At 48.0% G+C, this 13937-nt stretch overlaps 1 protein-coding gene across 1 annotated transcript in view; it reads left to right on the forward strand.

The window, feature by feature from the left end:
* LOC124026066 (exocyst complex component 4-like) overlaps positions 1-13109 on the forward strand; it is a 53804-nt gene extending 40695 nt beyond the window's left edge. Inside the window, exons 5-7 of the mRNA XM_046339240.1 lie at positions 366-507; positions 12071-12249; positions 12931-13109. Of these exons, the coding sequence (XP_046195196.1) occupies positions 366-507; positions 12071-12249; positions 12931-13094 (485 nt within the window). The 3' untranslated portion in view covers positions 13095-13109. The remainder of the gene's footprint in view (positions 1-365; positions 508-12070; positions 12250-12930) is intronic.
* Positions 13110-13937: the final 828 nt, after the last annotated feature.

Below are 13937 nucleotides of genomic sequence, written 5' to 3' on the forward strand. Positions count from 1 at the left end.
CTGGGTTCTCGAGAAGAGGTGTGGAATGGTCTTGGGTTCTCGGGAAGAGGTGTGGAATGGTCTTGGGTTCTCGAGATGAGGTGTGGAATGGTCCTGGGTTCTCGAGATGAGGTGTGGAATGGTCCTGGGTTCTCGGGAAGAGGTGTGGAATGGTCCTGGGTTCTCGAGAAGAGGTGTGGAATGGTCTTGGGTTCTCGAGATGAGGTGTGGGAAACACTGCTATGCTATTTTTTATATTTAGCTATAATGTAACGTGTGTGTGTGTGTGTGTGTGTGTGTGTGTGTGTGTGTGTGTGTGTGTGTGTGTGTGTGTGTGTGTGTGTGTGTGTGTGTGTGTGTGTGTGTGTGTGTGTGTGTGTGATCAGGTGGATCTCCAGGCTCGGACCCCCAGGTGACCAATGAGAGCGTCCGCAGCAGGGACCAGATCCTTCAGACTCTGACTGACCTGTCCAGGGCCTTCCAGGACATCGCTGACCGCTGTCTGCTGGTCCTCCACCTGGAGGTTAGGTACGTACGGACATGGACTCTCCAGGATAAACACCCAGCCTGGGTCATGTTCATAATGACCTTTTCCTATTGGTCATGTTCATAATGACCTTTTCCTATTGGTCATATTCATAATGACCTTTTCCTATTGGTCATGTTCACAATTACCTTTTGACTATTGGTCAGGTTCATAATGACCTTTTACTATTGGTCATGTTCATAATGACCTTTTCCTATTGGTCATGTTCACAAAATACCTTTTCCTATTGGTCATGTTCACAATGACCTTTTCCTGTTGGTCATGTTCACAAAATACCTTTTCCTATTGGTCATGTTCACAATTACCTTTTCCTATTGGTCATGTTCACAATGACCTTTTCCTGTTGGTCATGTTCACAATGACCTTTTCCTATTGGTCATGTTCATAATGACCTTTTCCTATTGGTCATGTTCACAAAATACCTTTTCCTATTGGTCATGTTCACAATTACCTTTTCCTATTGGTCATGTTCACAAAATACCTTTTCCTATTGGTCATGTTCACAATTACCTTTTCCTATTGGTCATGTTCACAATGACCTTTTCCTATTGGTCATGTTCATGTTTTCCTATGTTCACAAAATACCTTTTCCTATTGGTCATGTTCACATGTTTTCCTACTGTCATGTTCAACCTACCATGTTGTTCACAATGACCTTTTCCTAGGTCACTATACTATGGTCATGTTTTCATTTAGTCCCTACAACACAACCGTGATTTCTAGAATCTTCCTCTCACACAGTGTTCTTCAGTCCTGGTCCTGAGTTGGGGCAGACTGAGTTGGCAGGCAGATGTTCTGTCAGACTACCATGTTGACTGTCAGACTACCATGTTGACTGTCAGACTACCATGTTGACTGTCAGACTACCATGTTGACTGTCAGACTACCATGTTGACTGTCAGACTACCATGTTGACTGTCAGACTACCATGTTGACTGTCAGACTACCATGTTGACTGTCAGACTACCATGTTGACTGTCAGACACAAACCGTTGATTGTCAGACTACCACGTTGACTGTCAGACTACCACGTTGACTGTCAGACTACCACGTTGACTGTCAGACTACCGCGTTGACTGTCAGACTACCGTGTTGACTGTCAGACTACCATGTTGACTGTCAGACTACCATGTTGACTGTCAGACTACCATGTTGACTGTCAGACTACCATGTTGACTGTCAGACTACCATGTTGACTGTCAGACTACCATGTTGACTGTCAGACTACCATGTAGTTCCACCTATGAATTTGAGAGCGGTTACATTCGTTCAGCCCTATCCTTCATCTTTATAGCTCACCAAGTGGCAGGACTATCGTTTTAATTTTACAACCCCTTTAGGTGTGTATATATGTATATGATTATTATTACATAACATTGAATTTAGGCTTTAGTACCATACACCACATTGATAACACATTCATAAAACAGTCACAAAATAAATCATAAGGAATAAGGTTTTGAAGTGTCTGTTCTATATCTAGGAGATATAAGGAAGCTCAGGAAATATATATTATTTTTTAAATACATATTTAACCCCTTTTATGGGGTAGACACAACATCTGTTTCCTTCAGACTAGTTCATGTGTAGCCCAAAATGTTCAGACACTACAAACAGAAGTTGGCAAATGGACGGTCCCGACTTCAGACGAGTCCCCTGACACTTGTGGAGATCACCATCTAAATGGTCTGACTAACACCACTCTATCTCTGCCACCTTTCACTGCAGATGAGGAAGTGTGACAATGGTGGTGGATTGAGACTCATCCAATAAAATACAACAGATATCTCTATCTTAAACTGATGGATTGTGATGGGATATAAAATACAACTGATATCTCTATCTTAAACTGATGGATTGTGATGGGATAAAAAATACAACTGATATCTCTATCTTAAACTAATGGATTGTGATGGGATAAAAAATACAACTTGAGATGACTTAGATTGGTGCACCGGTGTATCAGTCAACTGTTAGGGGTTAAAAAAGTGCAAGACAATCTAATAATACATTCAGACCAATGTCTCCCATCAACAGATCCAGTGAGTTCACCCATTAACGTCTAAAACAAGTGATCCTCCAACCAAACCCAGAAAACAACCAACTCTCTCTCCATCAACAGCCCCTAACAGCCCCATCTCCTCCTTCCTCTCTAACCAGACCCAGAAAACAACCAACTCTCTCTCCATCAACAGCCCCTAACAGCCCCATCTCCTCCTTCCTCTCTAACCAGACCCAGAAAACAACCAACTCTCTCTCATCAACAGCCCCTAACAGCCCCATCACCTCCTTCCTCTCCAACCAGACCCAGAAAACAACCAACTCTCTCTCCATCAACAGCCCCTAACAGCCCCATCTCCTCCTTCCTCTCCAACCAGACCCAGAAAACAACCAACTCTCTCTCCATCAACAGCCCCTAACAGCCCCATCTCCTCCTTCCTCTCCAACCAGACCCAGAAAACAACCAACCAACTCTCTCTCCATCAACAGCCCCTAACAGCCCCATCTCCTCCTTCCTCTCTTTATCCCTCATCTCCTCCTTCCTCTCTTTATCCCTCCATCTCCTCCTTCCTCTCATCCCTCATCTCCTCCTTCCAGCTTTATCCCTCCATCTCCTCCTTCCTCTCTTTATCCCTCATCTCCTCCTTCCTCTCTTTATCCCTCCATCTCCTCCTTCCTCCATCTTCCCTCTCTTTATCCCTCCATCTCCTCCCAACTTCCTCCCATCTCTTTATCCCTCCATCTCCTCCTTCCTCTCTTTATCCCTCCATCTCCTCCTTCCTCTCTTTATCACCATCTCCTCCTTCTCTTTATCCCTCCTTCCTCTCTTTATCCCTCCTCTCCTCCTTCCTCTCTTTATCCCTCCATCTCCTCCTTCCTCTTTATCCCTCCATCACCTCCTTCCTCTCTTTATCCCTCCATCACCTCCTTCCTCTCTTTATCCCTCCATCTCCTCCTCCTCCTTTATCCCTCTCTTTATCCCTCCATCTCCTCCTTCCTCTCTTTATCCCTCCATCACCTCCTTCCTCTCTTTATCCCTCCATCTCCTCCTTCCTCTCTTTATCCCTCCATCTCCTCTCCTCCTCCTCTCTTTATCCCTCCATCTCCTCCTTCCTCTCTTTATCCCTCCATCTCCTCCCTCCTCCTCTTTTATCCCTCCATCTCCTCCTTCCTCTCTTTATCCCTCCATCTCCTCCTTCCTCTCTTTATCCCTCCATCTCCTCCTTCCTCTCTTTATCCCTCCATCTCCTCCTTCCTCTCTTTATCCCTCCATCTCCTCCTTCCTCTCTTTTATCCCTCCATCTCCTCCTTCCTCTCTTTATCCCTCCATCTCCTCCTTCCTCTTTATCCCTCCATCTCCTCCTTCTTCCATCCCTCCATTTATCCCCCTCCATCTCCTCCTTCCCTTTATCCCTCCATCTCCTCCTTCCTCTCTTTATCCCTCCATCTCCTCCTTCCTCTCTTTATCCCTCCATCTCCTCCTTCCTCTCTTTATCCCTCCATCTCCTCCTTCCTCTCTTTATCCCTCCATCTCCTCCTTCTCTTTATCCCTCCATCTCCTCCTTTCCTCTTTTATCCCTCCATCACCTCCTTCCTCTCTTTATCCCTCCATCTCCTCCTTCCTCTCTTTATCCCTCCATCTCCTCCTTCCTCTCTTTATCCCTCCATCTCCTCCTTCTCTTTTATCCCTCCATCTCCTTCCTCTCTTTATCCCTCCATCTCCTCCTTCCTCTCTTTATCCCTCCATCTCCTCCTTCCTCTCTTTATCCCTCCATCTCCTCCTTCCTCTCTTTATCCCTCCATCTCTCCTTCCTCTCTTTATCCCTCCATCTCCTCCTTCCTCTTTATCCCTCCATCTCCTCCTTCCTCTCTTTATCCCTCCATCACCTCCCTTCCTCTCTTTATCCCTCCATCACCTCCTTCCTCTCTTTATCCCTCCATCTCCTCCTTCCTCTCTTTATCCCTCCATCTCCTCCTTCCTCTCTTTATCCCTCCATCTCCTCCTTCCTCTCTTTATCCCTCCATCTACTCCTTCCTCTCTTTATCCCTCCATCACCTCCTTCCTCTCTTTATCCCTCCATCACCTCCTTCCTCTCTTTATCCCTCCATCACCTCCTTCCTCTCTTTATCCCTCCATCTCCTCCTTCCTCTCTTTATCCCTCCATCTCCTCCTTCCTCTTTATCCCTCCATCATCCTCCTTTTATCCCTCCTCCTTCCTCTTTATCCCTCCATCTCCTCCTTCCTCTCTTTATCCCTCCATCTCCTCCTTCCTCTCTTTATCCCTCCATCTCCTCCTTCCTCTCTTTATCCCTCCATCTCCTCCTTCCTCTCTTTATCCCTCCATCTCCTCCTTCTCTTTATCCCTCCATCTCCTTATCCCTCCATCCCTCCATCCTCTCTTTATCCCTCCTTCCTCTCTTTATCCCTCCATCTCCTCCTTCCTCTCTTTATCCCTCCATCTCCTCCTCTTTTCCCTCCATTTATCCCTCCATCTCCTCCTTCCTCTCTTTATCCCTCCATCTCCTCCTTCCTCTCTTTATCCCTCCATCTCCTCCTTCCTTCTCTTTTATCCCTCCATCTCCTCCTTCCTCTCTTTATCCCTCCATCTCCTCCTTCCTCTCTTTATCCCTCCATCTCCTCCTTCCTCTCTTTATCCCTCCATCCCTCCTTCCTCTCTTTATCTCCTCCTTCCTCTCTTTATCCCTCCATCACCTCCTCCTCCTCTCTTTATCCCTCCATCTCCTCCTTCCTCTCTTTATCCCTCCATCCCTCCACTCCTTCCTCTCTTTATCCCTCCATCTACTCCTTCCTCTCTTTATCCCTCCATCTCCCTCCTCTCTTTATCCCTCCATCACCTCCCTCCTCTCTTTATCCCTCCATCACCTCCATCTCCTCCTCCTCTTTTATCCCTCCATCACCTCCCTCCTCTCTTTATCCCTCCATCATCCTCCCCCTCCTCTCTTTATCCCTCCATCACCTCCCTCCTCTCTTTATCCCTCCATCACCTCCCTCCTCTCTTTATCCCTCCATCACCTCCCTCCTCTCTTTATCCCTCCATCACCTCCTCTCTCTCTCTTATCCCTCCATCACCTCCCTCCTCTCTTTTTATCCCTCCATCACCTCCCTCCTTCCTCTTTTATCCCTCCATCACCTCCTTCCTCTCTTTATCCCTCCATCTCCTCCTTCCTCTCTTTATCCCTCCATCTCCTCCTTCCTCTTTATCCCTCCATCTCCTCCTTCCTCTCTTTGTCCCTCCATCACCTCCTTCTCTTTATCCCTCCATCTCCCCTTCCTCTCTTTATCCCTCCAACTCCTCCTTCCTCTCTTTATCCCTCCATCTCCTCCTTCTCTTTATCCCTCCAACTCCTCCTTCCTCTCTTTGTCCCTCCAACTCCTCCTTCCTCTCTTTGTCCCTCCATCACCTCCTTCTCTTTATCCCTCCATCTCCCCCTTCCTCTCTTTATCCCTCCAACTCCTCCTTCCTCTCTTTATCCCTCCAACTCCTCCTTCCTCTCTTTATCCCTCCATCACCTCCTTCTCTTTGTCCCTCCATCTCCTCCTTCCTCTTTATCCCTCCATCTCCTCCTTCCTCTCTTTATCCCTCCAACTCCTCCTTCCTCTCTTTATCCCTCCAACTCCTCCTTCCTCTCTTTATCCCTCCATCACCTCCTTCTCTTTGTCCCTCCATCTCCTCCTTCCTCTTTATCCCTCCATCTCCCCCTTCCTCTCTTTATCCCTCCATCCCTCATCATGGCTCTGAGATATTGTTTAGCTTCTGCAGTAATGTTTATGATCGCCCTGAAAAAATAGAGGGGGCGAGAAACCCTCCCTGAGCTCTGCACTGCTCTCTACTACTCCACGCCTTATTGACTTTTACCCATCAACCACATTTCCCCCGACAGTAAGGGTGGCAAATGATGCCATCAGGAAGAGGAGCGTAAGAGGAAGAAAGAGAGAGATGCAGAGAGGGAAGGAGTGTGAGAGGGAAGGAGTGTGAGAGGGAAGGAGTGTGAGAGGGAAGGAGTGTGAGAGGGAAGGAGTGTGAGAGGGAAGGAGTGTGAGAGGGAAGGAGTGTGAGAGGGAAGGAGTGTGAGAGGGAAGGAGTGTGAGAGGGAAGGAGGTGAGAGGTGAGAGGAAGGAGTGTGAGAGGGAAGGAGTGTGAGAGGAAGGAGTGTGAGAGGGAAGGAGTGTGAGAGGGAAGGAGTGTGAGAGGGAAGGAGTGTGAGAGGGAAGGAGTGTGAGAGGGAAGGAGTGTGAGAGGGAAGGAGTGTGAGAGGGGGGTGGGAAAGGAAGGGAGAGAGAAGGAGAAAAGAGAGGGAGCGAGAGGGAAGGAGTGTGAGAGGGGGTGGGAAAGGAAGGGAGAGAGAAGGAGAAAAAGAGAGGGAGCGAGAGGGAAGGAGTGTGAGAGGGGGTGGGAGAGAGAAGGAGAAAAAGAGAGGGAGCGAGAGGGAAGGAGAAAAGGAGGGAGAGAGGGAAGAGTGTGAGAGGGAAGGAGTGTGAGAGGGGTGGGAAAGAAAGGGAGAGAGCGAGCGAGCGAGAGGGAAGGAGTGCGAGAGGGAAGGAGTGTGAGAGGGGGTGGTAAAGGAAGGGAGAGAGAAGGAGAAAAGGAGAGAGGCGAGAGGGTGTTAGTTTTATGTCTCCACTCATGTTTTTAATAGCCACCGGGGCCGAAGATGGTTTTTGGGGGTTCTGATGAAGATGGTTTTTGGGGGTTCTGATGAAGGTGGTTTTGGGGGTTCTGATGAAGGTGGTTTTGGGGGTTCTGATGAAGATGGTTTTTGGGGGTTCTGATGAAGGTGTTTTTGGGGGTTCTGATGAAGATGGTTTTTGGGGGTTCTGATGAAGGTGGTTTTGGGGGTTCTGATGAAGATGGTTTTTGGGGGTTCTGATGAAGGTGATTTTGGGGGTTCTGATGAAGCTGGTTTTTGGGGTTCTGATGAAGGTGGTTTTTGGGGTTCTGATGAAGATGGTTTTTGGGGGTTCTGATGAAGATGGTTTTTGGGGGTTCTGATGAAGATGGTTTTGGGGGTTCTTGCTGAAGGTGGTTTTTGGGGGTTCTGATGATGGTTTTGGGGGTTCTGATGAAGGTGGTTTTGGGGGGTTCTGATGAAGGTGGTTTTTGGGGGCTCTGATGAAGGTGGTTTTTGGGGGTTCTGATGGTGGTTTTGGGGGGTTCTGATGATGGTTTTTGGGGGTTCTGATGAAGGTGATTTTTGGGGGTTCTGATGAAGGTGGTTTTTGGGGGTTCTGATGAATGTGTGAGCAGCCAGAGATCATGTAGCAGGCAGGTGTTTAGGGAAACTAAGCACCCCCATGGTGGCTCTTGGATTAGAACGTCACGCTTGGACAAATGTGTTGAAAGACAGAGGCGGAGGGGAGACATTTGATTAAGTTACAGTAGACTGATATCTACATATCACAATCTGTCCTGATAGTTACATGGTGGATGAATTCAGTCAAACATCCCAGTAGAGCTGAGCGATACATTTCCACCACCGCGTTTTCATTCTCCTTTATATACTAGTTAAGGTGACATCAATTGGCCCATTTAATAATCACCCATATTAGCAAAGTTATTTAATTTCAAACTTCTCATTGGTCTAGAATAGGCTACTTATCATAATGAATGATATCAGCAAAATGCCTGCGATATGTAACACTAAGCTGATTCCATCACCATCATGACTTCATCTACCTGCAGGGTTTGGTTGGACTAAACACACACCAACAATATTGTCTCTCCTCTTTTCATCTGTCTCTCCTCATCTGTCTCTCCTCTCTCTTCCCCTCATCTATCTCTCTTCCCCTCATCTGTCTCTCCTCTCTCTTCCCCTCATCTGTCTCTCCTCTCTGCTCATCTGTTTCTCCTCTCTCTTCCCCTCATCTATCTCTCATCTCTCCTCATCTGTTTCTCCTCTCTCTTCCCCTCATCTGTCTCACATCTCTCTTCCCCTCATCTGTCTCTACTCTCTGCTCATCTGTTTCTCCTCTCTCTTCCCCTCATCTGTCTCTACTCTCTGCTCATCTGTTTCTCCTCTCTCTTCCCCTCATCTGTTTCTCCTCTCTGCTCATCTGTCTCTCCTCTCTGCTCATCTGTTTCTCCTCTCTCTTCCCCTCATCTGTCTCTCCTCTCTGCTCATCTGTTTCTCCTCTCTCTTCCCCTCATCTATCTCTCCTCTCTGCTCATCTGTTTCTCCTCTCTCTTCCCCTCATCTGTCTCTCCTCTCTGCTCATCTGTTTCTCCTCTCTCTTCCCCTCATCTGTCTCTCCTCTCTCTTCCCCTCATCTGTCTCTACTCTCTGCTCATCTGTTTCTCCTCTATCTTGCCCTCATCTGTCTCTCCTCTCTGCTCATCTGTTTCTCCTCTCTCTTCCCCTCATCTGTCTCTCCTCTCTGCTCATCTGTTTCTCCTCTCTCTTCCCCTCATCTGTCTCTCCTCTCTGCTCATCTGTTTCTCCTCTCTTCCCCTCATCTCTCTCCTCTCTGCTCATCTGTTTCTACTCTCTCTTCCCCTCATCTGTCTCTCCTCTCTGCTCATCTGTTTCTCCTCTCTCTTCCCCTCATCTGTCTCTCCTCTCTGCTCATCTGTTTCTCCTCTCTCTTCCCCTCATCTATCTCTCCTCTCTCCTCATCTGTCTCTACTCTCTCTTCCCCTCATCTATCTCTCTTCCCCTCATCTGTCTCTCCTCTCTCTTCCCCTCATCTGTCTCTCCTCTCTGCTCATCTGTTTCTCCTCTCTCTTCCCCTCATCTATCTCTCATCTCTCCTCATCTGTTTCTCCTCTCTCTTCCCCTCATCTGTCTCACATCTCTCTTCCCCTCATCTGTCTCTACTCTCTGCTCATCTGTTTCTCCTCTCTCTTCCCCTCATCTGTCTCTCCTCTCTGCTCATCTGTCTCTCCTCTCTGCTCATCTGTTTCTCCTCTCTTCCCCTCATCTGTCTCTCCTCTCTGCTCATCTGTTTCTCCTCTCTCTTCCCCTCATCTATCTCTCATCTCCCTCATCTGTTTCTCCTCTCTCTTCCCCTCATCTGTCTCACATCTCTCTTCCCCTCATCTGTCTCTACTCTCTGCTCATCTGTTTCTCCTCTCTCTTCCCTCATCTGTCTCTCCTCTCTGCTCATCTGTCTCTCCTCTCTGCTCATCTGTTTCTCCTCTCTTCCCCTCATCTGTCTCTCCTCTCTGCTCATCTGTTTCTCCTCTCTCTCCCCTCATCTGTCTCTCCTCTCTGCTCATCTGTTTCTCCTCTCTCTTCCCTCATCTGTCTCTCCTCTCTGCTCATCTGTTTCTCCTCTCTCTTCCCCTCATCTGTCTCTCCTCTCTGCTCATCTGTTTCTCCTCTCTCTTCCCCTCATCTGTCTCTCCTCTCTGCTCATCTGTCTCTCCTCTCTGCTCATCTGTTTCTCCTCTCTCTTCCCCTCATCTGTCTCTCCTCTCTGCTCATCTGTTTCTCCTCTCTCTTCCCCTCATCTATCTCTCCTCTCTGCTCATCTGTTTCTCCTCTCTTTCCCTCATCTGTCTCTCCTCTCTGCTCATCTGTTTCTCCTCTCTCTTCCCCTCATCTGTCATCTGTCTCTACTCTGCTCATCTGTTTCTCCTCTATCTTGCCCTCATCTGTCTCTCCTCTCTGCTCATCTGTTTCTCCTCTCTCTTCCCCTCATCTGTCTCTCCTCTCTGCTCATCTGTTTCTCCTCTCTTCCCCTCATCTGTCTCTCTCTCTGCTCATCTGTTTCTCCTCTCTTCCCCTCATCTTCCCTCATCTGTTTCTCTCTCTTCCCCTCATCTGTCTCTCCTCTCTGCTCATCTGTTTCTCCTCTCTCTTCCCCTCATCTGTCTCTCCTCTCTGCTCATCTGTTTCTCCTCTCTCTTCCCCTCATCTATCTCTCCTCTCTCCTCATCTGTCTCTCTCTCTCTTCCCCTCATCTATCTCTCTTCCCCTCATCTGTCTGTCTCTCCTCTCTCTTCCCTCATCTGTCTCTCCTCTCTGCTCATCTGTTTCTCCTCTCTCTTCCCCTCATCTATCTCTCATCTCTCCTCATCTGTTTCTCCTCTCTCTTCCCCTCATCTGTCTCACATCTCTCTTCCCCTCATCTGTCTCTACTCTCTGCTCATCTGTTTCTCCTCTCTCTTCCCCTCATCTGTCTCTCCTCTCTGCTCATCTGTCTCTCCTCTCTGCTCATCTGTTTCTCCTCTCTTCCCCTCATCTGTCTCTCCTCTCTGCTCATCTGTTTCTCCTCTCTCTTCCCCTCATCTGTCTCTCCTCTCTGCTCATCTGTTTCTCCTCTCTCTTCCCCTCATCTGTCTCTCCTCTCTGCTCATCTGTTTCTCCTCTCTCTTCCCCTCATCTGTTTCTCCTCTCTCTTCCCCTCATCTGTCTCTCCTCTCTGCTCATCTGTTTCTCCTCTCTCTTCCCCTCATCTATCTCTCCTCTCTGCTCATCTGTTTCTCCTCTCTCTTCCCCTCATATGTCTCTCCTCTCTGCTCATCTGTTTCTCCTCTGCTTCCCCTCATCTGTCTCTCCTCTCTCTTCCCCTCATCTGTCTCTACTCTCTGCTCATCTGTTTCTCCTCTATCTTCCCCTCATCTGTCTCTCCTCTCTGCTCATCTGTTTCTCCTCTCTCTTCCCCTCATCTGTCTCTCCTCTCTGCTCATCTGTTTCTCCTCTCTCTTCCCCTCATCTGTCTCTCCTCTCTGCTCATCTGTTTCTCCTCTCTCTTCCCCTCATCTGTCTCTCCTCTCTGCTCATCTGTTTCTCCTCTCTCTTCCCCTCATCTGTCTCTCCTCTCTGCTCATCTGTCTCTCCTCTCTGCTCATCTGTTTCTCCTCTCTCTTCCCCTCATCTGTCTCTCCTCTCTGCTCATCTGTTTCTCCTCTCTCTTCCCCTCATCTATCTCTCCTCTCTGCTCATCTGTTTCTCCTCTCTCTTCCCCTCATCTGTCTCTCCTCTCTGCTCATCTGTTTCTCCTCTCTCTTCCCCTCATCTGTCTCTCCTCTCTCTTCCCCTCATCTGTCTCTACTCTCTGCTCATCTGTTTCTCCTCTATCTTCCCCTCATCTATCTCTCCTCTGCTCATCTGTCTCTCCTCTCTGCTCATCTGTTTCTCCTCTCTTCCCCTCATCTGTCTCTCCTCTCTGCTCATCTGTTTCTCCTCTCTTCCCCTCATCTCTCTCCTCTCTGCTCATCTGTTTCTACTCTCTCTTCCCCTCATCTGTCTCTCCTCTCTGCTCATCTGTTTCTCCTCTCTCTTCCCCTCATCTGTCTCTCCTCTCTGCTCATCTGTTTCTCCTCTCTCTTCCCCTCATCTATCTCTCCTCTCTCCTCATCTGTCTCTACTCTCTCTTCCCCTCATCTATCTCTCCTCTGCTCATCTGTCTCTCCTCTCTGCTCATCTGTTTCTCCTCTCTCTTCCCCTCATCTGTCTCTCCTCTCTGCTCATCTGTTTCTCCTCTCTCTTCCCCTCATCTGTCTCTCCTCTCTGCTCATCTGTTTCTCCTCTCTCTTCCCCTCATCTATCTCTCCTCATCTGTCTCTCTTCTCCTCTCAGAGTGCATTGTTTCCACTACCTGATTCCCCTGGCCAAGCAGGGGAACTATGCCATAGTGGCCAACGTGGAGAGCATGGACTACGACCCCTTGGTGGTCAAACTCAACAAGGACATCAGCGCCATCGAGGAGGTGATGGGCGCCGCGCTGCAGCAGCACAAGTTCCAGTACATCTTTGAAGGTAAGTCTGTTGTTGTGGGTCGTCCATGATAATGTCATGTGTTGAGAATGTAATTATATTGATTCTATTGGCTTAATGTACTTGTTTCATCGGACTGTGCTCAGGTCAATGTGTGCCTGTATTGTCCCTGTGTCTTTTTGGGGTACAAATGTCCACTGCGGTGATCAATAAAAGTGTTGACTACTGAGATGTATTCTGCAGTATGTGACTGGTATGTGTTTTCTCTCTCTTCACGTTCTCTTACGCTTTCTCTCTTCTCTCATCTCATCTCTCTCTTCTCATCTCTCTCTTCTCTCCTCTCGTCTCTCCTCTCTCTCTCTTCTCTTCTCTCTCTTCTCTCCTCTCGTCTCTCTCTCTCTCTGTCTCTCTCTCTCTCTCTCTCTCTGTCTCTTCTTCTTCTCTTTTTGTGCTCTCTGTCTCCCTCTCTCTCCCCTTCTCGCACTCTCTCTCCCTCTCTCTCTTCTATTCTCTCTCTCTCTCTCTGTATTCTGTCTCTCTGTCTCTCTTTCTCTCTGTCTCTCTGTCTCTCTGTCTCTCTCTCAATGTCTCTTCTCTTCTCTCTTTTGTGCTCTGTCTCCCTCTCTCTCCCCTTCTCGCACTATCTCTCCCTCTCTCTCTTCTATTCTCTCTCTCTCTCTCTCTGTATTCTGTCTCTCTGTCTCTCTGTCTCTCTGTCTGTAGGTCTTGGCCACCTGATCTCCTGTATTCTGATCAATGGAGCCCAGTACTTTAAGAGGATCAGTGAGTCTGGCATCAAGAAGATGTGTAGGAACATCTTTGTGCTGCAGCAGAACCTCACCAACATCACCATGTCTAGAGAGGCCGACCTGGACTTCGCTAGGTGAGACATACACATAGGAAGGGGACAAGAAAGACATGGTAAGAGATGGATAAACAGGACGGAAGGATAGAGAGAGGAAACAAAGGGCTAGAAATAGCAAAGAGGATGAGAGAAGAGGAGGGCAAATCAATGTAGAGAGCGAGAGATAATCTAAGTTATTCAGTGGGAGGCTGTGTCTCAGAAGGACACAGGACAGCTTTATTTGGACGGATCAATGTGTAATCGTTGTCTTCCTGCCCTCTGTCCCTCTCTCTCGCCGTACCTCTCTTCTGCAGTCCTTCTTTCTCGCTCCCTTTCTCCCCCTCTGTTCTGCATGTTCAACCAGCATACAGAACTGCACCAATCTACACCCCATGAGTGAGTGAGAGGACCAGATGGGAGGGGGTACAGTGCATTCAGAAACTATTGAGACCCCTTGACTTTTTCAACATTATTTTACGTTGCGACCTTATCCTCAAATCGCTAAAAACATTTTTTTATCCTCATCAATCTACTCACAATACTGTATCCCATAATGACAAACCAAAACAGGTTTTTAGTCATTTTTGCCAGTTTATAAAAACTAAAAATCTAATTTACATAAGTATTCAGACCCTTTACTAGCATCTTTGGCAGCGATTACCTCTTGGGTATGACTTGGGTATGATGCCACAAGCTTGGCACACCTGTATTTGGGGAGTTTCTCCCATTCTTCTCTGCAGATCCTCTCAAGCTCTGTCTGGATTTCAGCAAGGATTTCTTGTAATTTGCTTCGTTCATCTTTGTCTCGATCCTGACTATTCTCCCAGTCCCTGCCGCTGAAAAACATCCCCACGGCATGACGCTGCCACCACCATGCTTCACTGTA

This window comes from Oncorhynchus gorbuscha, unplaced genomic scaffold (genome assembly GCF_021184085.1).
Source record: "Oncorhynchus gorbuscha isolate QuinsamMale2020 ecotype Even-year unplaced genomic scaffold, OgorEven_v1.0 Un_scaffold_2549, whole genome shotgun sequence".
NCBI lineage: Eukaryota > Metazoa > Chordata > Actinopteri > Salmoniformes > Salmonidae > Oncorhynchus > Oncorhynchus gorbuscha.